This window comes from Achroia grisella, unplaced genomic scaffold (genome assembly GCF_030625045.1).
Source record: "Achroia grisella isolate CSIRO2021 unplaced genomic scaffold, CSIRO_AGI_Agris_v1 utg1174, whole genome shotgun sequence".
NCBI lineage: Eukaryota > Metazoa > Arthropoda > Insecta > Lepidoptera > Pyralidae > Achroia > Achroia grisella.
In genome coordinates this window covers 3,440,248-3,467,889 of record NW_026712590.1, presented here as the reverse complement: position 1 = coordinate 3,467,889, position 27,642 = coordinate 3,440,248, and the positions used below count along the sequence as shown (strand labels likewise).

The window sequence follows — 27,642 nt, the reverse complement described above, 5'->3', positions numbered from 1 at the left end:
TAATCGATAGCAAATTTGCCTATTTATCAGTGTAATCTATTAAAAATTTAGCTGTCAATATCATATCGGTGATATATTTAATTTCATTCGCTACTTATCAGTTTTTTATTTATTCTATTTTGACTTCGGTTGATAAATTTCTGATTGTTTCGTGCTTTGGACTCATTTGGACTGAACTCGCATAATTACATATAACCTGGTTATCACCTTTTTTATTTTAAATGTCTGTACAACTATGTAATATTATGTCATCTATGGTACAACAACTGTATCATGAGCCTACCAAATGCAACGGTAATAAAAACACAGTGATAGTTAAAAAAATATTTATTTTTCTACATATTCTCTGCATTCAGAAATCAATGGATTTAGTCCATCTTTTGTCCACACTCATAATCATTAGAAAAGAATCTTGAGATTTCAAACACAACTCCGTCTCTATCTTTCTTTACAGAGTCAAAGAAATCTTTAAATTGTTTACCTCGAATATGTTACTTGAGCCATATATTAAGAATAATTACTTTGTCTTCATTTTTATAAAACCAAAAAGGTATACCCCCTTTGATCATTCCTATTCAAAAGAATGAACTCCTGGGAATGTTTTTTTATTTTATTACGCTCACCGGACGGTACATTTCCAAGCAATAAGAGTTTATTTATTAAAAATTTTTTTTTAAATATATCACCTCTTATCACTTCCGGTTTTCGAGAGTAGTGGGGCACAAGATGGCGATCTATGAACAGTGACTAGGACAAAAATGGCATTATACGAGCAGCCCGCGAACAAAGCGGGGAGCCGGGGAGTCATGCGCGTCTAATACAGCTTTAGAATTCCTTTAAAGTTTCTTTTATTAAATCATTATTTCCCCTGTACATTATTCATGTCAATTTTTTTACTTACTTTTGGTATGTTTATATGAGATCTTGTGATAAATTTTCTAATCAAAGTTCCATTGATTTCCTCAATAGTGTCAACTATTTCCTTCCGTACTCCGAGAACTACTTGTACTAAGATATTTTTTTCCTATATCAACAACCTTAACTACACAGTCTTTGAGAATAGACTGAGAAAAACTTGTGGAACTATTTGGGATATTGGGAAATCTAATTCGGTACCTAGTATCGGATGTATTATTAAACTTCAGGGTTCTTCTATAGAGCACTTTCATTTTTGTTTTAGGACTTGATATACCGTCTTTTGTTCTGCACCCAGTACTAGGTACATTTATAGAACTGTCTGTGTGCTCTGATGGAGTATACGACTCTATGGTAGTATGTGCTGTCGACAATTCTTTGTTACTATCATATTCTTCTAGTAGAGATTCATTCAACCACTCTTCTTCCATATATTCTGCCAAAGACATTTTTTTACTGCTACTTTTTGCTTGTTTTACTACAATATCGGACTCTTCTGAAGCCTTTCTCTTCAATAGATTTTGATTACAATTAGGAGACACTGTTTCATGATCTCCATGTTGTTCCATAGCTGTAGAGACATCTTCCTGTTGATTAAAAGAAAAATATAATTTTAATTACAATTGCAAATGGTCACAAACAATACATTTTTCACACCATTTTTTTGTTATAACAATTATACAACTGATCGAAATTAAGAAACATATAAAAAAAACTTCTTTCAACTCAAGGAAATAGTTCAAAATAAAAGGATCAAACATACAATAATTACAATAGCTAACAAAAACAATAGGTAATTTAAGTTTTCATTAATGAAGGAGCAAATAGCAAAAGAGTATTAACATTTATGTTGCGGACCACGAGTCGGCATTGACAACACGTAAATAAATTTGTGTATAAATTTGTATTTTTCTAGTGTTTGACTATTGTTTAGGTTAGACTATTGTTTGTACCGTACCCTTTGTAGCGGCATGGATACTGTGAATTCTATGTCCGCCCATTGTGTAAATTCAATACAGGTTTAGTGTAGCCTGATCACATGGAATTTAGTCGCACGTGGTTTTTTTGTAGTTTTTATATTGTTACTATTGTATTTAGTTTTAAATGTGCGCGTATTCGCTGTGACGCCCCGTCGGTCACCGACACGTGCAGGAATTGTCGGGGGGTGGGACGAAGGACGCGCACAGCTCGGCGGGAGTGGGGAAGGACGCGCTCGGGCGCCCGTAAAAGGCGGGTTGGTTCTCGGTCGCGCTCTCCCATCATGACTTACGCTAGTCCCGTATTCGCCCACATACCCTACTATTTAATCAACAGACTACAGATCATACAGAATAGGTTTCTGCGTCGAGCCACCGGTGCGCCGTGGTTCGTTCGCAGCGTAGATCTCCACCGCGATCTTAATCTGCCCTCCATCAAGCAGTTGACTTACAAGAGTATCCACTGTTTAATTTTCAACATGAAATTCAATATTCCACAGATATTTTATATGTTGTTAATTCAGAAAAAGTATTTATATATGTTAGTTATATAAAATGTCAGTTTGTTTTATCTATATTTACATATACAACTGTTATATTCAATAGGATATTCGGAAGCATTGTCAACTGTCGATGTTGTGGTGAACACAAGACTTGACATGCCCACTTTTCGCAGGCTGTATTTTAATTAAACATAGCAATGGGGACGTGCCTACCACTGTTAAATATATACAAAGATAATAACCTCTTCATTGCTTACATCCGTCACTTCCATAATATCCGTATCGTCTACTTGTGACGGCACAGCACTGCCCAGGGCCGATGGTGTGATCACTCCATCAAAAGGATCTGCTTCACATGGTATGTCTTCATTTTCCTCCTTAATACTGTAACATATACGATGTAGGATAAGAGATGTCCGTAAATTACGTTACACTTTAAAGAGTGAGGAAGTTGTAGTAAGTTCAAATGTTGTGTGTAAAAACAAATAATGAAATCTTAAGACCAAGTTGTCTGTGGGAGACGAAAAACACAGTAGGAAAACCCCGTAAATAAAATACCATATTTTTCCTAATTTCACGTAATACAGTTGTTTATAATAAAGAGATGTACTATTCAACTATTCACATTTTTTTATACCATAGAGCAACCAGCTAGCTGCACACGAATACAGATGAGTAGTCGGTCTTGTAAGAACAGGAGAATGGTCATCTGGAACTTCAACTTATGATTCTACCCTCACACGGTATCTAAGTGGTTCATTCACAATGCACAACCACACTTAGTCCTAGAGTGTACACACTTATGAAAAGTTGATCAAACTTTACAAACTATACATATGTAAATAAACTTTATAGAGCATTGGTATTTATAACAGCACTGAGTGTTTATATTATATACTACATACCCGTCAAGAGCGTCGGTCACAATTTCCGTCATCTTATTTAACATGTCGCGTAATACGTCTATTAGAGATTTAACCTCGCCCTGTAAATAATAAAAACATTGATGTAATATATGTGGGAAAGAGAAGGAAGCATTATGTCGTCTCTAGCGCACACTGCTAGCGTCATACGGGCATTATGTAACCGGCGAGTGAAACAGCATCTTAGTGCCGATAATTAGGAAGGCAAACATTATTTTAATATTTGCAGCAATCGACAGCGCGACATAATGATTTAACATTGGACTAAGGAGTTACCGACGTAGATTGTATAGAAATTAATAATATAATAAGATGTGAACCTGCGGCCTGGGCCCCGGCACCCGCAGCATATAGTGGTGTGAGTGCCCACGGCTCGCCTCGCACGCCTCGCATAAGTCGTAGTCTTCGCACTGCACGCACGTGTATCTGAAACTGAACACAATGAATAAGCAACATATTAAAAACAAAACAATAAACCAAAATATATATTCAAGATGTTAGAATAGTTTCAACTAACAAGCTTTAGACCCATTCTAAAGTCACGACCGCACTTTTGACACTTAAATTTGCGACAGCCTGCTGAAGCTTGACAACCGTGCATTTTCAAAATAATGACCAATATCAAAAGATATTAAGAGGCCTATTACAAAATGATGCCGCTCAATTTAGGTTTAATCGAATGGATTTAACACACACAGTACTACACGCACACAGACGCAAATAACCGTGTAGCGCAATCGGTGTGGATTTAGTATGAACCATTTTGATCCTTGTAATATTTTAATTAATAATGTGATATGTTTCTACTTAACTAAGACTACTTATTGGATTTTTTTAAATAACGTTTTTATCTTAATTATCAAAGTGCTAATAATGACCATATTTTTTTATTATATTATTCCTAGAGGGTTGATGTCAGGATGCTGGCCGATTGTACAACTAAAAGCCAAAACCTTAAGTAATATGAGTAACAAATAATTGGGATAAGGACATGAAATTACTATAACATAAATTTACTAATTAATTCTTCTTACATATTAATTCAGTTTATTTATTAATAGATACAATATAATTTATTATAAGAGTCGGATACATTATTGCCATATTCACTTGTTCTAAATATTATACTTAGCAAATAATTATTTTATTTATATATAATAGTTGTGTTTTCAAGGCTTTGTTTTGATTTAAAGGTCCCATCCTTATATGTATACTAGAGGGTGCGTGTTTGCGCGGGCCTCAAATAATATCTCGAGGCGTTGTCGTTGATTTTTTTTGTGAAGACGGTTTTCTTTTCGAATAGACTTGGTTGGCAAGTAGAGTTGTCTGTTTTGATACGATTAGGTGACTTCCTATTGTAACAGTGAATTTTTGTTTCACGTGTACCATCCTGTGGCGAAACTTTGTATTGTAATGGTCACAATAGAAAACCTAACCTAACCTACCTTTCTGTTTACTATATTATTCTGAGGCATAATTTCTACTGTAAGAGTCGCAACACAAAACCTAACTTAACCTACTTTTTAATTTTTATTAATGGTCACAATACAAAACCTCATATTACCTACCTTTCTGTATTAGTATACAGAAATGTATGCTTAGTGTTGCCACCTAATTTTACAAAAAATCGATTAAGATGAGATTTATTATAGATCCCCGTCACTCTTATGTTAGAATGTCGAAAAAAAAAATTCCCACATTTTGGGTTTGCAAAATTACCTAAATATCGGGGAAAATTTGTAGCCTAGATAATATTTCGAACCGAAATCTACCATAGCTCAATAAAGGTCGACTCGCTGCAGGGAAGCCCGGTACCCCAAAATGTATTCCTAAATTTATCATCAGAGATAAAATCTCGAACTCATCTTGGATTTTTCCTTTTTGAATACTTTTAACTTATCCACTTTGGCGATAAACATTTTGTCCATACATTGTACAGAGCTTTAGTTCTTATACTGTTTACTATGAAAATTAGTTAATACTTTGCACCGAGAGTATATAATAATTCGATGCAGGGATGATTAAAACTGAATTTTAAAAAGTTCTTAAAATTGTCATCATAGATAAACTATCCTAATTCGGCCGCCATCTTGGATTTTTTCTTTTTAAATACTTTTAACATATACACTGGTGATAGAAACACTTCATATATACATTGTACAGAGCCCAGGTTACATACACCTAGGACTTCCTTAGTACGATTTACTATGAAAATCTATGTATGGTGTTGCCAGGAGATTTTGACAAAAAACACCTAGGGCCCTTTAAGGGATAATTTTGGACCAATGTTCATCACTGTTTTGTTCAAATTAGCCGAAAAAAAATTCCACGTTTTTTTACTTTTCTTCGAAATTACTCCGGGAAAATTTTTTGGACCAGGTAATATTTCCCACCGAGAATATCCATTGCTCTATAGAAGTCAACTTTTTAGTGGTATTGAATTTTAAAAGTAAAAATGTCATAAATTAAGTACCCTAACTCGGCCGCCATCTTAGATTTTTACTTTTTAATACTTTTGACATATTCACCCTAGTAACAGAAACATTTCGTTCATACATTGTACAGAGCCTCGGTGACTCCTAGTACTATTCTCTAAGAAAACTAATGTGAGGTGTTGCCAGATAATTCTGACAAAAACCACCTAAAATCAATAGGGGGATTGTTTTTGACAGATTTTCATCATTCTTTTGTTTGAAATGTCCAAAAATTATTGTCCCACTTTTTAGGACTTATCTCAAAAAATACCCAAAATCGGGGAAAATTTTTATACCAGGTAATACTTTGTGTTAAGACACATCATCTCTCCATAGAAGTCGACTGGCTGTGGGGTTGGCAAGTGTCCTAAAACTACATTTAAAAATATCCCAAATTTTCTCCGAAAAGCAAAACTCCCTATCTCTGCCGCCATTTTGGATTTTTACTTCCTAATAGTTTTGACGTATTCACCTTAGTAACAGAAACATTTCGTCCATACATTATGTAGAGCCTCGGTGACTTCTTCTTGTACTATTCCCTAAGAAAACTGATCTGAGGTGTTGCCAGATAATTTTGACAAAAACCACCAAAAATCCTTAAGGGGATGACTTTTGACAGATTTTCATCATTCTTTTGTTTGAAATGTCGAAAAAAAATTTTCCCACTTTTTAGGCCCTGTCTCAAAAAATACCCCAAAACCGGGGAAAATTTTCATACCAGGTAATACTTTGTGTCAAGAGACATCATCTCTCCATAGAAGTCGACTCGCTGCGGGGTTGCCATGTGTCCTAAAACAACATTTAAAAATGTCCCAAATTTTCTCCGAAAAGCAAAACTCCCCTATCTGTGCCGCCATCTTGGATTTCTAAAATTTCATAATTTTCCTTAGAGGCCGAGTCCTTTGGCTATCCGACGCCACACAGTGTGTTGAGCTAGCACACTCGTAGGTACCCTATCAATTTCAGTTTTTGAAGCTACATCTCAATTTCAAAATTTGTACCATGTTGTATGGGTGTTGCCAGCAAATATCGATAAAATCCACCTTTCGGGGGACGATTTTTGGTAGACCAACAAGACTTTTTCATTTAAAATGTCGAAAAAATTTTTTCCCACTTTATGGGACTTTTCTCCAAATTTAACCCAAAATCGGGGAAATTTTTTAGGCTTGATAAACCTTCCTACTGAGAGTTATCCAAGTCCGTAGGAAGAGACAAGCTTCGAGGTTGCCATGTGCAGCAAAAACGCGATTGAAAATATCCCAAAATTTTTCCAAAAACTAAATCTCCCATAGCTTGGCCGCCATCTTGGATTTCTGAAATTTCATAATTTTCCCTAGAGGCCGGGTCTTTCAGCCTCCCAATGGCCTACAATAGGGATCGGTAGTATCCCCGCAAGTACCCTAGGAATTTCAGTTTTTGGAGAGACACCCCAATTTCTATTTTGGTCAAACCATGTATGGGTGTTGCCAGCAAATTCCAACAAAACCCACCTAAAACCCTTTAGGGGATGTTTCTCGATAGGCCTTGATGCCTCTTTTGTCAAAAATGTCGAAAAAATTTTTCACACTTTTTGGACCATTTCTCCCAAATTACCCCAAATTCGGGAATTCTTTTTAGCGCTGGCAATACTTCTTACCGAGACCCATCATCGCCCCATAGAAGCCGACTCGCTACGGGGTTGCCCTATATCTAAAAAATCACTTTGAAAATAATCCGGATTTTTAGGACCAAATTCACACGCCCCCAACTCGTCGGCCATCTTGGATTTTCGAAATTTCATAATTTTCCCTAGAGGTCGGGTCCTTCGAGTTTCCTATGCCCTACAACCGGTGTCGCCAGCACCCCCGCAACTACCCTGGGAATTTCGGTTTTTGAAACCCTCGAAAAATTACAATTTTCATTTTCATTTTCACGCCGCCATCTTGGATTTTATTTTTTTCTTTTAACCTGAAATACAACCGTTTGCGGCCCGCTACGAACTACCGCTTGAACGAAATCGATCCGACGGAAATTGACAAAGTTCAGCCGCCATCTTGGTCCGCCATCTTGGATTTTCCCAACTTTCGGAATTTTCTCGTGGTCACCCTGGCGAGAGGTTTCATACATCGTCACGACCCCCCGGCACTGCTTCTGGGAGAACAACTATGTCAATCAGTCAGTGACCGTAATGCAGCTTTATATATTATAGATTAGGTGTGTCCGCGACTTCGCCAGCGTGGTATAATGAAATTGACCAAATAAAGGAAATATATTTAGATTATAACCTAAAAAAGTTTCTTTGTTTCAATTAAACAATGACGATATTTTTATACAACCTTTCATCTCCGCTTTTAATCCCTTACAATACTTTTTTCGTACTATAAAGTAGTCTATGACCTTTCTTAGGGTATACTATCTGTGTATATATATATCTATCTATATAGACTACCTGTGTATATATATGGTAGTGAATTTACAAGGTACAGGGGAATAACACCCGAGTTTTCAGGAATGGCAACGCATGAGGGAAACAATGTGCTGATATGAACATGGCAGGTACTGCTCATGTATATAGGCGACGGTTACCCCTTTCCATCAGGAGAGCCGTCAGCTTGTTTGCCATTCTAAGTTGTAAAAAAAAAGCTTCAACTGCTATCATTGCTGTTCCTGCATCATTGACGTCGCCGCATGATATTGGCTGATATTGCAGCTTCTCGTTCTTGGTTGGCCGATTCTTGATTCTTGATAAATAATTAATTGTTAATGTCAAACCTTTTTATAAATTATTATAAGACGCCTCATTGATTATATGTAATGAAATCACCATGAGCTATAGAGATTTTGGACAGAACCTTAAAAGACCTTAGAAACACCTCTGCTCTCATTGGCGGGATTACTTTTATACTTTTGCTGGAGATTTCTGAAAGACTCTCTGTGTCATTAACATCGTCTCCCTTATGGACTTTAATTGAAAGTTTAAAACTACTGACAAATTTGAGAGCTCATTTTTATGGAAGCACAGATAGTGATTTCCCACACTAAATGCTCAAACTTGAGGAAGGAATTTCTCAAAAGCATGATCCAGTCATGAAATTTAAGCCCGCCGAACATGTGCAATGGCGTCCCATTGGATATATTGCTTACTAAAGAATTGAAAGACAATTTAATTGTAGACCATTATAACCGGTACGTTAGCTGGGCAACCAGCTTATATACCAAGAATACCGATGATTCCAACTGATCTGCCAATACCATTTTAACGGCTTCAATTTCCGGTTAAAATATCATCTACACATGTAATAGATCTATGTATGTTTTGATCTTAAAAAACTACGCAGATTTTGATTCGTTGTTATTTAATAGACAGAATAGATAGACTCAAGAGGAAGGTTTATATATAACGTCCCAATACTGTACACGGATCTTTAAACGCGCGATAACCTATATATCCCATATTCACGCGGGCGAAGCCGCGAGCTAAAAGCTAGTCTCTAAATAAAAACATTTATAATATTGTTGACTTTTCACCCAAACACGCATAATTATTTGACATAACTGTACAGTAATGAAAGTCCAACGAGTATAATAACAGAATAGCTGCAATTTAGAAATATCTGTATTGTGTAAAATAAAATAAAATTGTATAAAATATCTCTAAACATTAAGGAATATAATTTATATATAATTTGGTAACTTATTTACAATCCACATTGCATACTAGATGATATACACTATATAACACAAGACAAATGTACGTAAAAATAATAATGGTATTTTTATAAACAATAACTCTATTTTAATTTAGAAAAAAACTACAAAATAAACATAGAGTAAAATTGGTTTACATTTTCTTACATTTTTCTCTCAGATAAGTGTTATTTTTAAAAATACTAAATTGTTATCTTTTTTAATTTTAACAATTAATTGCCATTAGTGTGACGAAATACCATGCTCTTGTGCTTTTCATAGTCCAGCAGGGTAGGTAGGTTTTATTTGTAGCATAACTGTACTTTTGTCTTGGCATGCTAAAATAAATATTATATATATATATATATATATATATATTTAACAACAACTTTAAATTAATATTCGTAGAAATAAGTATATATTAGCAAAATTAATTAAATATTACTTAAATTATCAAAATGGTTTAGTCGCTCTATACTAATGTTCACTGACGAATGTCTTATCTTAGCGGTGTTGTAAAAAATGGCATAGGTCCTACCTCGACGAGCGCTAGCGCAGCACTGAGAATTTACATTTGGCGCAACGGAATTTATACAACTTTAAATTATTATTATTGTTTATTTTTTTCTTAGAAACTTATATTTTTTTTTCATATTTCTAATTTACAAGTATATTAACTTTATTATTATGTTTTTTTTATGCAAAAATTTCGTTGTATTTATGAGAAAATTAGAAATGATTATGGCAAAGTTTTGTTGAAATTTCGGGTTTAATTATGATCAATTTTTTAGATATTTAAGTTGAAAATGAAAAAAAGGACGATGCTGTCTCAATTTATAAAGTAATTATCAAGTTTTAGTAAAGATATCATATCAATTTATGTTTGTTTATTAATGAACGACGACCCCAAACTTCTGTCATTTAGCGTTTTTGAATAAACTATTTTAGAAATTAGAAAGACTAACAAAGAGAAAATTAACATTTCAAAGATGTTGTTTTTAAGATGAGATATCTATCTATATAATTCAGGAATCAAAATGTATATCCGACTCTTAATTTCTTAGAACCAGAACCCCAAAGACACTGCTTTTAGGCCAAAAAATGTGAAAGGCCTCTTAATACAAAAACTAATTAATGAAAAATAAAGTAAGAAGGTCTTTCATTTATTACTTTGGTGATTTTTTTATAATATCGGAGATTATTAGAATCTGCCTATGTACATTCTAACATCTCCAAGAACGTTTGTACAAAATTTCATGATGATAAGTTCAGTAGTTTATGCGTGAAAACGTGACAAACATATGTTTACCCTACTTTCACATTTAAAATATTAAGTAATAAGGATGTAATGATTAGCGGGTGTCAGCAGTCAACAAGTATCAAATAAAAACACTACTTACCCTGATATCGCTCCCTTACAGTCGTTGCATTTGTATCCATCATGTATTTCAGGTACGCTCCTTTCTTGTTCTGTATGATATATAATAAGCAAATTATTACGTATACAAAGATCTATCATACATCTATAATATTATATATACTAGTTGTTAAAATATATCGTGAAAATTTTACTTTAATCATATTAGTAATTATAACTCCATAAATAATGACAATTATATGAATTTTTTTATTTATTATATATGACACTGTCTGATTTGATTACAGATTAAGTATATTGTATGACATGTTAATAAAGTAAATCATAAATGTATTAATTTATTTTAATACACAATTTTTATTTTTATGGAATTATTATAATATCATTGTAGAATTATTTTGATAATTGGGTACATATAACACATTGCACGAGGTCTATCTAGATGCGCCTATGCGTGTGTATCAGTGGCGGACTAAGCCTAAAGCGAGCGCTAGGCAACATTATAATTCGGGGCACAGCACATTGCAATTCCCGGCTTGTTTTTCAGTCATGATCAAAACACATACTTTGCATTTGATAGTCTATGTTACTAAATGGGCTGACGCCGGCGGAGTTGCGGTGAACTATTATTGTAATCCCATGACTCCGGCAATTGGCGCTTCGTCGGAATACTTTGGAGATTTTAATGAGTCTCAGAGTACCCGCTTGCCTGCCCCGGGGCTGGCGGGTCTCTATGAGGAATTTTCTCCAAGTAAAAATAAAAAGCCACATGCCTATATTGCCTAGGCCTTCGTCCGCCCCTGGTGTATATATTAATAGTCAATATCACAGCAAGCTTACCGTTTTCCTTATTTTGTTTCAATTCAATTTTCGGAGCATCGTCGTTATACATGGAGCGGTTGTCGTCAACATATGCAGAGTCTGTAACGAAAGAGAGATCTTATGATTTGCATACATATCAAAATCAAAATATTTATATTCATGTAGTTGTATTACAGACTCTAATGATGTTAAATCTACTGTCAGTTCGAAAAGCTTTCGAGCTAAGAACTGACAAGAAACTTAGCTCTTATTCTTTTCAAATGAGCTTGTACATGTTTACAAACATTACAAATACACATTCATATATAAATTCAAATAGAGTGACCACCAACAAATGCTATTGCAATTTTGTTAAAAGGAGCCTAATCTGTGGTCATAGCCTGAAGTCCCCACAAGCAGCACACATTCACGAGTATGACGGATAAGATATATAAAATATTATATACGACGAATTAAATATATTATATACGACCTCGATGGCCTAGCTGTTGAGGATACCGCTTCACTTCGAACCGCTTCGGACGGTGCAAACATTTGTATTCATAAGCGTGAGTGTTAGTATCAGTATTAAGTATTTCGTTAGTATCAGATATATTAAGTATTACCAAAAAAAATGTATCTAATTATTTCTATCAGTTGTGATACAAGTTCTGTTCAGCTTGTGACTGTCATACCTGTGATTACATCGTCGTCGCAGACTACTGGAGCACCTTCCTCCCAAGAAAACAAAGGTACTTCAGGTTCCTTTTCTAAAAAAATAATACTTATATAGGTTACAATAATAAGTTATGAGGCTTTCCCGTAACTCTGACAAAAGGTGAAGAGAAGGAACACCTTGGGGTTTTCAGCCGGCTGTACACATTTACAGGAGGTAAATGTGTACTGCCGTTCTTTTACCGGGATGAGCAAAAATGGGAACATCCTTGTGGACGAGAAATTTTCCCAAAAAAAAAAAACAGTAATGGAAAGCAGATCACCAGTATCGCTTGTCTTATTAAATTGGAAAAAAGAATCACTACAACCCCGCTTAGATCCTCTTACAAAGGTAGGAAATTTTTTGACGGTCTCAGTGGTCGGTAGTAGTTTTACAGAGCGTTTTTCTTCCGATGGTCGCGGATTCGATTCCTCGCTTTTTTGTATTCATGAATATGATTGTATTGTTCTATTACAAAAAATGTATCTAAATATATCAAACAGTTGTCTAGTGCCATAGCGAAAGTTCAATTTAGCTTGGGAGTAGATAGCGATGTGTAAATAGTTCGAGGATATTATTTTTCTAAATAATTCATTTCCGTTACGATTGGTGTTGAATACGTATGTATGTCCGTAATGTATGTATATCCGTCCCTAAGATGATACACGTAAACCTAGCCATGTGGCACGGGACTTTTTTTTCAAAGTGGCATAGGTTATATATGTCGTTAACATATACAAAAATTATGCGAACTCGGGCGAAGATGGGGCGTACGACTAGTCAGGTTAATAAACGTACCTGTTGGCACAACGTCGTCGTGTTCTGCTGGAGAATTGTCGTCAAGATGAGACAATGGTGATTGGATTTGTTGTTCTGTAAAATAACAAACATATTATTACTTGCCGACCCCGCAAAGTTGTTTTGCCATGTATATTAAAATCGCTTTTAGAAAATAGGGGTTGGTGACAGAAGGGTCAAAATATTGCAATAGTTGTTCATGCACGAGATTCATTTAATGTTAGTCATGGCCACTATAATTATACAATGTACATAAACGCGATTTTATAAAAAAAAATCTGTTGAGTTTCTTGCCAGTTCTTCTTAACTGAATCTGTATACTGAACTGGACGATAAAAAAAACTTGACATTCAGAAGCGGCTAAAGTGTCCTACATGAATAAATGATTTTGCTTGTGAAAGAACGTATGCGTAAAGGCAGGTTTTGAGTGAAATAATTAAATGGTATCATCATACCGATTAGCGCATCTTGGTCCAATACTACGGGAGTACTGTTCTCGCAAAGCAAACGGGTATCCGGTATCGAAGTGTTGGGAAGCTGTTCTGTAATATAAATAAAGCAGTAAAACACTACAGCTGTACAAAACAGTTATTTACTCACTACCGACAGACAAAGTAATTTCAATGTATCTATTTATATTACATTTTACGGTCTCGGTGATCTAGCGATTTACCACACCGCCTTACTTCCAATGGTCGCGAGTTCGATTCCACGCACGGTACAAAAATTTGTATTCATTACCATAATTGTTAATACTAGTCTGGCTGTTTTATAGGTATGGATTTACAAATAAATCCACAATGTAGTTGTGCGTGTCTTAAAGCTAATTAATAAATATAGATACAGTCTACTTGAATGTGGTGGAAACTCTATCAATTGAGATTAAAGAGTATGAACTTACTCTTAGACACATTCTGCTTATCTGCTGGAGCACTGCTCTCCAAAGATTTGACGGGTATGTTTTCTGTAACAAAGAAACAAACTCTTTAAATTAATCTAAGTAACCTTAGATTAACCAATGTTCAAAGGATTTGCCTTGATACATAGAGATAACATTGTTTTTAAGATGGAATTCCGGAACCACGACTCATGCGAAACGCAATAACACTTAACGCCAATGTTCTGAAAAGGTGTATTAAGGTATATTGGAAATTTTCAGAAATGTCGATGCAGCGGTACTTGTTTTTTATTTCTCTTACAAGTTACACTCCACATTCATTACGTAACTAAACTACACTTTAACAAGAATTTATATTCTACATCTGATCGTCTTGGCTGTCTTGAACAGAAAAGAAAGAAGACTGTTCCCTTTCTCCTTCCCATCTTCATACCCTGTGCGTATCAGTGGTGGCACGATGGATCAGCCGCCCATTCGTGCTGCAAAACCATATGAGGCCATACTGCGTGTTCTACCACTTTAAAAATTTACACTAAATTGAAGAGTAGTAGTACGTAATAGATACTACACAATTCAATTTTTTTTGTAGTAGGAGTAAGTATAAATAGAAAATGTAAATAAAACACAAACTTGTTTAATACTCATATATTCGATCAAAATGAATAAGAAATTTATTGCAACACTTTAAGCTTAAATAGAAACTAACAAGAACAATAAGAATAGCAAGTTTGCCAGGCATTCTGGAATACCAAGAGAATCAATTGGAGATACAATAGCTATAAATTCCTGTTTGTCTATAGTTAAAAAAATAGATACCATCATATAGTAGCACTCCTATAGTCAAGTCAAGTTTTGCAGAATGTTTTAGGTTGCCTCCCTCAAGGCGAGCACCTCGGCCCAATTGGAAAATCTCTAAAGATCTAGGAAAATTATAATAATTGTAATTAGGCATCTATGCGAAATATTAGTTGGGCCATTCATTTCATGTTTCATTAATATCATGCTATGTATCTTATCTATTCAATGCTAGCATTTCATATATATATTACAACAAATGCAGTAGACAGCATCTCACCAGGAAGATGAAGCGATGGCACCGCTAATGCATTCAAACGCTTGTTCCGATTTCTATCGCGTTCAGTAAAATGTAAATCACAAACTATTTTTTTTTCATACACTATAAAATCTTCTTCACTTTTTAATGTCCCACCAGCAATTTCAACCCATAGTTTAAATCTTTCAGGATGTCTTTTACGGTTAGGAAACCCATGATTAGGGATATCTGAAATCAGAGCACAATGACCATTCAGTGGCAAATAGCAACAGATATCAACAGGAGCTTAGCCATCAACAAATATAAAATGAGTTGCACATCCTGAGATCTAGTTCTCTATCTTTAAATACTGTAATTATAATGTCATCAGTGTGTTATATCACACACTTCAAAATACAAGTTTCTTGACGATAATAATAAAGGAAATACAGGTTTGTGTGTGCTGTCATACAAATCCTCTATTTTACAAATTTTAGTATCTCTAGACACAGCTGGTCAAGGAATTTTTAGTAATAGAACCTAGTTCAATGGCAGAATTCATCACAACAACCTCTATACATTTTTTTTAAAACCAATCTGTTTTTATTACTGGTAGGTTTACTGCACATGCTTACTTTTGTGATCCTAAGCTCCTAAATAAATATAAAGAAAAAAGGTTTACTACAATACTACTATTACTAGCCAATGAACCTCTTTTCAAATACTATAACCTACTGGATAATCAGATATTCATTATAAAAATTAAAATTGTGAAATGTATATTAGAAATTACAATTTTTTTATATGTCAGTCATATGTGTACTTGCTTTTAACAAATCTTAATACATCAATGTATGATTTGAAGTAAACATTACAAACACTGACTATGTATTACTAAAACTCACCCTGATTAAGCGGACATCCTAATGCGCACCGTTTAGGCATAACAATTTATTAGTCACTCACACAATCAATGGTTTGTACAGCAAAAGTCCTTCTTCTGAAATGTGGGAATGTTGGATGTGGGAACACAACTCATAGCTTGTAATTAGGGAATAAGAAAACTATAGTTTGTTCTATTTTTGAAATATCAATTAGCAGAATAGAAAGGATTAAAAAAATGTATGTATAAGAATGGCAAAACTCCAATTTTAGAAGTTTATAAATCCAGCTTGAAGCAGACATAGTGATTATTCACTCAATACTTATACCTCAAATTCAATTACACTGAGCAAATATCACCATAGAATTTATTTGTTAGTTGACATGTAGCCACTATAATTTTTTGTTTACATTAGGTTACTTTTGATTATAATCATAAAATTATAAGATGTAATATAAACATGGTGACCATGGTTAATTAACTTATAATAACATGATTTAACATATTCTGATAATTTACAGTTAATAGCAGGCTGCAAATTCAGTTTCATGGAGCAAACTGAGTTGGATAGAGATACTTTCTGCACAAGATTTGTAACATACCAAGATCTTTGTGTCACCAATACTTAGATGACCATTTCCATCTCAACCAATTTGGATTTTTACTTAAAATGGATGCAATTTAACTGTCCTGTAGGTTATGTATATCATACAAAATAGGTATATGTATACCTGTTCTGCGTTCATAACATAAGACACGACAACGTAATATACACTTTTGTGGCCAAATAATTAATTTAAACAATACAAACTAATAAACACAAGTGGATTGACCGATTCATACACAAATATTTTGTTGTAAATCACACGGGTTAGGTAATATTTATATATTAAATATCAAAACAATATTAATAACTTCAACTATTTGTAAAAGCGTAATGAATTTATAAATAACACAAATGTAAATAATCTTGTGAAAGTGCCGTGTCAAGTTGACACTTGACATTTATGTGAACTTTTGTTTTTTTTTTAAATATAGTATTTTATTTACATAACTTAATTGTACAACTAAGAACCTAAAATTAAAAAGCTTAAAAAATAAAATATAACAACTAAAATATATTATTAAAAGGTTGGTTGAATGATGGATGAACTTTTAGCTGTCAAACTAACGTCCGTACTGTATTGGAATAATCGATAAATATCTGAAGTTATCGATAAAATTGAATCTACGTTTAGAAAATTACATAGATCAAACGATCCTTAATGATTATACGTATAAAATAGCTATGCCAGTGATATCGTCAGCGTGGAATACTGATCTTGGATGGTAATTTTAAATATATACCTACCCTAATTATTATACAAATAAGTCATACATGACATGACATCCCTCTATCTTCAAAAATGACTAATATGTTTAATCAACAGCATAAAAAATAAGTTTCATACTTTTAGATGTAAAAGTAACAATACTACATTTCATTTCTTTCAATCCCTTTCAACCCTTTTTTTGCATTAAAAAGTAACTTATAGACTTTCTCAGGATATAGACTATCTATGTACCAAATTTCAATTATCGGTTTAGTAGTTTTGGAGTGAAATCGAGATAGACTATATGCGCGTATGAAAGTTAACGAACAAATTACAGATATCAAGACAAGAAAGCCCTATCTGTATTGAAGAGTTTGAACCCCAAACTTACACTCTTATTCCAGTCTGTCCGGGAGATTTTTAACAAATTGCAATTTAAATAATCAATCATAGTAATAGAGAAAATATATTTGAAACAACACATTCATTTATAGAAATATTAGTACAGTTTCATTAAACAAAAATTACACATTCTAAATCATTACAATATATTAAAGCTAATTGTTTTGGACGGTCGACATCCAAAACAGCACGAATTCCTCCATTTAAACTGATTAAACCGTCTTCTCCCAACATCAACACAAGACCTCTAAGCCTCCCTTGATTAGTTGGAAGACCCACGGTAAGATTAAGAATTCATGGTGAAATGATTCCAATTGAGTGTATAAAAGTAGGTGCTTCTTTGCCTCCAAGATGTCTGCGGTAGAAAGAGGTTACAAATCTTTGGAGGAGATGGACTAATAATATGGCTGGCAGTGAATATTCAGTAAAATAAATAACATACCAATCTTGAAGTAATGTATTTAGTAGTAACATATATGACACAATAATAGCAAAAACAATGTAATAAAAAATATATGGTTTAAAAATAGAAATAGCTATAAAAAGAGGTCTGTCACACACAACAACACTAGAATAATTAATTCATACTACCATTATATTTAGTAACAAAATGAGAGCAATGTTTGCCATATTATTGTTAAATAAACAGAATTAGAAGAGAGAAATATTAAATAAAGCAAAACATGTTCTAAAACAGCCCAAGATGTTTTTAAAGGTTTATTAAAATAGTACATAAATTGTGACAGTCTATGGTAAATGGAATAATATAGTAATAAAATAAAAAACCTGGAAATGTGCAAGTCTGCATGAGGCTTCCAGAAATATAGTGTTTAAGTAAAAAAACTGGTACTAACTTGAACTTTTAACTTCAGCAATATCGGGAACAGCAAATTTGTTCAGTTTTTGCCTTTCACTGTCATAAAATTGAGAGGAATGAAAGTGCCTTCCACACAAGACTTTGTTTCTAAGATAGAGAGACTTTAAGAACTCCAAAGAGGACCAGTCTTCATTTGAAAAGCAAAATTTGGCCCAAGCGTGAGCTCTGAAAAAGACAAGTATTTGTTATAATTAGCCATTTATTATATACCACTATCACAAAACAAGAATATATATATAAATATATGGGCACATAATTTTGCTCACTTACATATATAGAGAAATGGAGATCAATCAATGGAGAATAAATAATTTACAGCTAAATTAAATATCATGTTGCCAACGACCTGAAAACATTGGTACTGAAGATTGAGGCAATAGCAGCTATTATTCTGCTGCTTAATACAAGGGGACCCGATAATAAATTTTATTATCTAAGTAGTAATATAAAATATTTTTAACTCACTTTTTAATATTTGCAGATGCAGGATTCGGAAACCTATGGTAGGTCACAGTTTCGTCTTCAGCGCGTGTTCTATGACACTTTGCACACTTCCTATAATTGTTTCGGTTACTCATTATATAAAATAAAGACCATAAATAATTAACTACTTTAATAGTAATGAACTAATCTGAATTAACCTAAAAACGTAATAACATAACGAAAAGTAGAAACATCTTATCGTAACATTAAACTAAAAACATCCTTTCGCTATTAAATCAAAACACTTAAATTATTTAAAATTGCCGACGAGTTATGATATTCAATGTGAAGAAAACTCGGTAAGACCGTAATTGAGGTTAATTTCGGCCGAAAATCAGATCAGAATTTATTTTTTGCCAAAAAGACTTGTTAAACAATGTTAAATCATTATGAATCATTGAAATTACAGATGATTTTTTATTTTCTACGTTTTCAAGTAGCACACACAAAGAAGACCGAGACTTAATAGAGATGTTCAACTCGAGTTAACTCGAGTGTTCTGAATTCGAGTTAACTCGAGTTAGGAGAATTCAACAGGTAAATGAACGAATCAAGTGAAAAAGCGAGAGCGTGATTACGTCGTTAGGTTAGCGCCTTACACCTTCCATCGCATCTACCGAATAAAACCGACAATGAAATTACGTTTTCTGATCATATCATACAATTTTCACTTGTCATAAATGTCTCGATATTGGTTTTTTTTTCATTGATGATATACTGTTTGCAGGGGAAGCCACGTGGAGGTCGTCATAACATAGTACATTGCTAGCAATGGGTTCATTAGTGCACATTATTAACAATGCCCTTCCTCCTCACAAGATTATTATATTGTCAGTCTGTCTGTTTGGCTGTGATTTTGACGGGACTTTTTTTGGCAGGTAGCTGTAGATGTAATAAGCAGTAACTTAGGCTACTCTTATTTTAGAAAAATTCTCGAATTAACCATTTTGTTAAATTCCATGCGGACGAAGTCGCGGGAACAGCTAGTTATGAAATATTTTTGTAAGTGTCTGCAAGATTTGAACTCTATACCTTTTGGTCAAAGTCGTGGTTGTAATACACTAGACCATGATTCTCTCAAAATAGACTTGTAAGATAATATTCAATACCTATTACAATTTTCATCCATGGGCCACACACTCTATAATCTCTTCTGGACAGACAGTAGTTGTGATCTATTTCCACAATTGTGGTTATTGATGGCTGCAAACCTGCAATATATATATTGTCATAGCAATAATATATCATATAGAGGTTATTTGTTTTACTGACCAGACTGTATTTGACCAGAGTAATGGTGAGGCTAAAATTGAAAAAGGTAAAGAGTATTTCTTATTCTTATAGTATGTAGCATATAGTAGCCGTTATAAAGCTGATATGATATTTCAAAGATAAATTGGGAACATATTTTTGTAATTTCTTTCTCAATTTACTTGCAAGTATGAACATATAAAAAAAAACTAAGCATATATATTTATCACTATATCAATTGTATTACAAATTCCTATGTAAAAAAAGTTACTGACGATGTAAGAATAAAGTAGGTACTGCAGACCAAACAAGGCGTCCACCCCTTATTTTAGCTGTAATATCAAAATGGTGATCACAAACTCTTTTGTTTCTGTGTATTCTAGAATGATCAGTTTCTATAAGATTGTCCCCAACAGCTGATAGCCATGCCAAAAACACATCAGGTTTCTTCTTTGGATTTGGGAATGAGTGAATGGGTACATCATATGTAACTGAAACAGAAACAAAATGAAAGTATTAATGGGCAAGTGTCAATAAAATATTGTTCCTAATATGACATAATATAATAAAATCACAAAGATGCAATGACTAACTATATGTTCAATGTTGCATGTAAAAATAGTTGAAATATTGTATCAAATATCATTTCAAATTTTCACAGAAAGTATGCTAAAGAAATTTAAAAGAATACTCCTTAAAGGAAAAGAAAATTTAAATTCCAATAAAATTTTAACATGCATAGTAGCAGATAGATAGATAATAATTAACCAGATGAATCCTTGTCGTAAGGAATAGAAAATCTTAAAATTTAATTGAATATAAGTAAAGTAATTTTTGTACTATATATTATTAAGTGTAGAGGAAGACTGAAAAAGAGATGGATGGACTGTGTGAAAGATGATATGGCGAGAAAGGGATTAATAACGAGATGACTGCGAACAGAGATGAATGGAAGAGAAAAACATATTACGCCAAATAAATGGGATAAAGAAGAAGCAGATGATATTATTAAGTTTAGAATAATATCCTACTATTCCCACACATAGACTAGAAAATATTTATGATTTTCATTTATATAATATAATAGAAGTTTTTATAAAACTAAAATAAGTGTTTATACAATTGTATAAATACTTATTTTATCATTATCATTCATTGTATCATTTCAGTTTGTACGTTGACAGATAAACTTTTTTAAATTAAACTATAAGTCAATAACATTGATTGTAACTGCTTTTACAGCTTCATGGGGCGAATAAACTAATTACATGTTGTATTCCGATTTCTATTATTAATGTGCTGACCCTGGTGAATTTAAGAAACCATATGTTTCTATAAAATTTAAGACATGGACTATGCAGCCATGACCAGTCTATTTAATATAATAAATAATTAATATAAGCTATGAACAGTTTATTTAATATAAAAATGAATGCTAATCATTTGAAAGTTTTGCACACCTAGGAATGTTATTTCACATGGAAAGACCTATAATTTTTATTTAATATAATAATAAAAACTTACCCAAAGCATCACAGCCAAAAACACAGTATTTTTTTCTTATGGCGCTCATTTTTGTACAACTCTAATTGTACATTGTTTTCCGAACACAAAACACGTAACATAACACAAGTTTATTCTATTACGATTTTTCGTAAGGTTACTTTCACAGTAAGTCTGCGAATGTTATTACAGTTGATTTAGTGATGTTCGAATATTCATCGATGTTAAGTGGGCAAATATCAATGTTAATGTATTTAATGATAATGCAATGTTAAGTCCTCGATAATATAGATAAATATGAAATGGTGATCAAATGACCAACACTTGCGTTCTGTAAAACAATACCAAATATTCGGCGGTCTAAAAATACAAGAGCGCTGATAGGCCGAGGTGAAACATTCATGTATTCGGACTTTTTAACATCAATACCGATAATCGATGTGATACGTTACGAGGTGATTAAAAAAACGAGTAAATTCGCAAAATATTAATGCATTTTTTTACACGCCGCATAACGTATTAGGAATAATGACAATTTTAAGACCTTATTGTACACGTGTTCCTGTAAGAAAATAACATGACCGTTTTGATAATAATAATAAATATCTTTATTAATGAGGGTAAAATACAGACACTAAGTAATTGACTGACATTGACATGTCCACTAATAATCGTAAGTCTATAGTATAGGGTAGGTTTAAAGTACCTACTGTTAGTAATGTAGTTTTTGCAGCTAAGAAAAAACGACGAATCTTCCACTTTTGCTTTTTTTTTCAAAAAGATTGTATGTGAATAAATACATAACAGATACCTACTCATATTCAAATTACATTTGTTACAATGTAGATTAAATAATTTAAACTTGGTATATGTTGGTGGTCAACCAACATATACAAAAGATATATGTCTGAAAAATAAACCAATTTAATTAGCAGCAATAAACCCCAATAGACCTGTCCAAAACAATAAAGTAATATATCTGACAACACCCATTAACCAGTATGATGGGTACCATCAATGGGTATTTATGCCAACCATCTTTGTATGTTTGATGCTATAGATATTCTATAATCCATCGAAATAATCGAATCTAATCGAATTTGATGTTATAAATATGTCTTAAACACATATTTAATAACAGTTTTGTTGTGTATTTGTGTGTGTATTATAATGATGGCATTTAAAATCTCAATATAAATTTAGTCGTCCTTCTCTAATGGTATACACTAACAGTGCACCAGTGTTATGTTGAGCATGAGATTAAGTCGGTTAGCCCATCGGAATAAGTTCGCAAGGAGTAATCATTTCCAGGAGAACCCTGGGGCAGTTGACTTAAATTTGTATATTCTTAGCAATGAGGTACCCATTACTAATACATCCATTCCACTCCTTATTATATAGTAAAAGTTGTTTCAGTAGTTTAGTTACAGATTATAATTATAATTTGTTCCATAGAACAAGTTATTAATGGGATAATATTAATCTATATTTGACCTGATTGGAAATTATCTGGACTGCTGTCTTCAGTAGGTACCGAAAACCTTCCCAATTGCTTCTTTGTATTATCAGTAAAACAAATGTCTTTAAAGTGCCTCTTGCATAATACTTTGTTGCTTTTAAACAGCTGAGTTAAGGCCTCCAATGATGTCCAATCTTGCAGCGGCCAACAAAACTTAGCCCAAGCTCTTGCTCTGTTGAAGGTACACATCTTTTAGTTAATTAAAGTAGCGCTTAATGACTAAACAAACTTAATAACAAAGCAATTAAACACTGTACCAAATACAGTTTATTAGCAATAATAAAATTAGAATATTCAGAATTATTTCCATATGAATGTTGAATATTTTGGTAGTTGGTCTACAATTATAATTGATTAATTAATAATGTTATAAATATACAAATTTTACCGTTCAACATTTGTTTTTCCTGGTTTTGGAAATCGATGGAATGAATGTGAGCCATCCTTAATAGCAGTTGCTTGACATTTAGCACACTTTCTATAGGAGTCCGTAGACATACTTATAAATATATCTTCTACTTTCAAGTTTTTCGGATCTGTGGTCTTCCACTCCTGATGTCACTAATAACTGTGTACAAATATGATCCAAAACAGACCGTCCGAACTCCAGCCGTCTCTTTCGTGCAACTATATTTTAATTTTAATATCTAAACAAACACTGAATATTTTCGCGAGTAATCTCAGTTCTAAAACTATAGTCCAATATAAAAAAAAAACATATTTATCACAGCCCAGTGCGGTGTAATATTCAATAGTATAAAAAAAAAGAGTAAGGCGAGTAAATTATAATGAAATGAACAACTTTAATACTTTATTCAAATATGAACAAAGTAAACAAACAATACGTTCCGGTAACCGGAAGTAGTGCGAATTAGAGATGTGCCATCTCGAGTTGAACCCAAACTCGAATTGGAGCTGGTGGCATTGAAGGAATCAAACGAAAGCACGGTTCATTCGTTATATAGAATATTTGTCGTCGAAAGTACATACTTTTAAGAATGTTGATTACCAAGAAAATATTTTTAGTGTTTTTTTTTTCTTGTTAATTAAATAAATAATACTCTAATTCTGGGTACTGTTATAATTAAATATGTGTTGATTGCAACTTAATGCAACAATTGATTGAGGCAACAAATGAACAAAGTAGATTACTAAATACAAGTTACTAAAAACTATCTAAGTAGGTATATTTCATTCTGATGATTAAAAGATTAATAGAATAGTATACCCACATAGATAGACTGGTAGTATAACTTTACCATGTACAACTATAATCGTTGTCCGAAGACTGCTACATACCTAACTAGTTTTGTTATTAAAAAGGTGTAAATTATTTAAGTAAAGTTAAAATAGTATAGTAAAATAAATAATAGCTGTAACAATATAGTCGCTAAAACCTTTTTTATTTCAATCATACCTGCGAAATTTAGTAATGATAATTTTCTAACAGGCCTTAGCCAATCTGCGTGCTATTTCGAATTCAACTCGAGTTACTGGTATTTTACCTCGAGTCGTGTTTTTTCGTGTTGGCTCAACACTAGTATGGATTGTCAAAACTGAAATCTTCAAGCTTACTTTTTTTTTGCTGCGGCAATTTGTGTTGCCATTAGCCATGAACAAAAGTTTCAAAAGCAAAACAGTGACACATTGAGCATATACTTAATCACTACGCCTTATCGTAGTTGCCACACTTTTATCAATAAAGTAAGTGAATGGGTGTAACCACAAGTTTCACAAAAAATACTTTGAGTGAAACTGTGCAAAAGCCAGTCATAAATAAATTCAAGCAGAGTTCAATAGAATCAACAGTCCATAAGTGTACGAACACCATGAGTGCTGTGGGTCGCCAACTTTCGTTGAACAATCTAGTGACGGTAGGTGAGAAACTGCGGTCATTTTATCATGATGAGAAAATGTACAGTCGCAGTTGCTTCAAAAATACAGATTCATGTAAAGTATAGATAAGGACAATTCATTCGTTTTAAGACGAATGTTTAATAATAAGATAGCGATTACCACAAATAAAAAAAGGTACATTGTTAAAAGCCCTGTTAAATTAACAAAGTGCTTGGACTCAGTCTTCGTAATTAAAATAAGCCCTATTTTTATATAATTTTACGGAGACGTCAGAAGTAAAGCTTATGTTGGTACTACATCACCATTAAAATATTGTGAGATTCAAACTGCAACAGTCTTAGGCGTAGCCAGCCCTGAGCTCAGGGTGGGGCAGCAGTATAAAATATTATGTAACTAGTAATATATACTCGCGGTCTTACCCCATAATTTTTTTTTATCCAAACGATTACATTCTAAAGTACCCTGTGTCTGTGTGTTGTTTTTGTATCGACTGTCGAGTATTAACTTTCTGACGAATATTAGGTATCGTAGATAGAACTTAGATAATAATGGTTAGGTACCTTATACTACAGATCAAAGCCAGGGTGCGGGAAGCGCCCCATCCTGCCCTACCGTGGCTACGCCCATGACAATAGTTGAATATAATTGTTATATCACAAATGCTTTAGCAGTTTTGACACAAACATATGGAGGTATAGACATATCGGAGTAAAAATCGGTTTTACTGTTCCGATTGCTTTCCTTGTATATTCTGTACTAGTTCAAATTCCTGATTTTACCCCAGTGAATTCTGTCTTATAGAATCTTGTTTATCAAATTTCATTTATATCTACTGTTTTCTTTAGTTCTTCATACATGTATCCATCTCTTGCTATCTGATGCTTCTGTAATATTCCTTTAGTTGTATATTTACCATTGTGCAAGCTGTTAATTTTGGAATTAGACACCCCCATTTTTTTAATTGGATATTAATCGGATGGTGCACCTGATATGATGTCCCCAACTGCGCTGATAGTTTATGCTTCTTTATGCATCTTACCATTCTCCACTGGTGCCCCACCCGTGAAGGATGATAAGATGAACATGAAGTTAGGTCAGTTAGTCCATCATGACAAATTCACCAAGAATTTCATGACACTTTCAAGGGGGTCAACCTGACATGGTGTACCATTAATGGGGCCACTAATTCCCATTGCTAATAATTTCCTCCCTCCGCCCGTCCGGGTACTGTATTAGCGCTGACGAGTGCATAATAAGACATGATATTAAATATTTTCGGGGTAGGTTCGTATAATTAAAATAACATATGTCGCTCGTATTTTTTAATGAAATCCGATTTATGTTATAATTTCATTTTATAATTACTATTAGCTCAGATCGCGACCATCTTAGAATTCCGCGTCTCGACAATACGTGTTTATTATACATTACAATAGGAATTTATTCGAACGTAATGGAAATAATTCGATAATACTATAGTTACTTGACCATCGTACCTTATCATAGAAGACACTGTTTCACAGTCATAGACAAGAATATCTCGTCTATGTATACAGTACAACCAGTAATAGACACATTTGAGGTCACCACTCTTCTACAATACATTGGCGGCAAATCCAATTATACATGCTTTTCTATCATAAACGACGAACATAATTATAAAGTATGGCCTGAGGACATTAATTAAATTCAATGAATAAAAAGAAAGATATTAAATTGAAAAACACGCAAATTATAAAAAATTTTGCTGTATAACTTTCAAGATGATAAATCATTTTGAGATCATTGTGTAAAATTATTACTTAATAGATTTGTTTAATTCCAAGTAGTGGTAGCGGAATTAAACAAAATAATATAAATCTATTACATAAAGAAATGGAATTCCGCAAAATAACACCTAGTTCTATAGAAAACATACTGTATAAATTTCAGAATGTATAGAAAATTCTGGAGATTTTCATAATGCCCAGCTTCGAACCTGGCCTCTTTTTCAAAGTACCAAATAATAGACAAATTCTATTAATAGACTTAAATAAATTTGAACTCGAAAAGATGCTACGCTTGCTCTTACTATAACAGGAGAGACCCTAACCGAGTATACCTGTTAGAAAGAGATGCAAGTGAGATCTATCGTCTATCTTCTTCATCGTATTCTTACACTTACTGATAACGAGATAGATATATAGCAGTTTACATTCAAATTTATTGAAGTCGTATTTTCAATTACAATGATATCTCTATATTATTCATGTTGACATGTTATATTACAATGTTGACATCATAGTTACACTATAATTATATAAATAAAAGAAATATAAAACAATGGAATATCACAGAGCAAAATAATACTGGAATTAGACTAGTCAAAACTAGTTCTGCCTACCCTGGAGGGGAACTGGCACGATAATACATTAGCAAAACCCTGACAATACATTCTTTCATAATAACATTTAATAAACAAACATACATAACA

At 33.2% G+C, this 27,642-nt stretch overlaps 1 protein-coding gene across 12 annotated transcripts; it reads right to left on the bottom strand.

The window, feature by feature from the left end:
• Positions 1-312: 312 nt before the first annotated feature.
• LOC131852015 (uncharacterized) lies at positions 313-24,168 on the bottom strand. 12 transcript variants are annotated; one of them, XM_059202595.1, is made up of 13 exons: positions 21,815-22,629; positions 20,566-20,781; positions 20,149-20,250; positions 14,052-14,114; positions 13,606-13,692; positions 13,151-13,225; positions 12,333-12,407; positions 11,677-11,757; positions 10,859-10,928; positions 3,639-3,750; positions 3,301-3,380; positions 2,653-2,779; positions 313-1,502 (listed from the first exon to the last, which is right to left on the bottom strand). In XM_059202595.1, exons 1-13 carry the CDS (start codon positions 21,861-21,863, stop codon positions 972-974), a joined length of 1,668 nt encoding a protein of 555 aa, XP_059058578.1. In that variant the 5' UTR covers positions 21,864-22,629; the 3' UTR covers positions 313-971. The 12 variants fall into 12 exon arrangements, with proteins under 12 accessions (XP_059058578.1, XP_059058570.1, XP_059058603.1 ...); XM_059202587.1 differs by having other exon boundaries at positions 2,638-2,779; positions 21,815-22,627; XM_059202620.1 differs by lacking the exons at positions 20,566-20,781; positions 21,815-22,629 and adding exons at positions 18,534-18,721; positions 19,022-19,111 and having other exon boundaries at positions 2,638-2,779; positions 20,149-20,510.
• Positions 24,169-27,642: the final 3,474 nt, after the last annotated feature.

What these genes read in the sequence shown, in the direction of transcription:
- LOC131852015 (XM_059202587.1), bottom strand. Translation starts at nt 21,863, where the DNA reads ATGAGCGCCATAAGAAAAAAATACTGTGTTTTTGGCTGTGATGCTTTG. An exon ending in ATGGATGAAAATTGTAATAG is followed by an intron (nt 14,115 to 20,148) that starts GTATTGAATATT and finishes TCTTTGTTACAG; the next exon opens with AAAACATACCCGTCAAATCT. An exon ending in TGCCGGGGCCCAGGCCGCAG is followed by an intron (nt 3,381 to 3,638) that starts GTTCACATCTTA and finishes TATTATTTACAG; the next exon opens with GGCGAGGTTAAATCTCTAAT.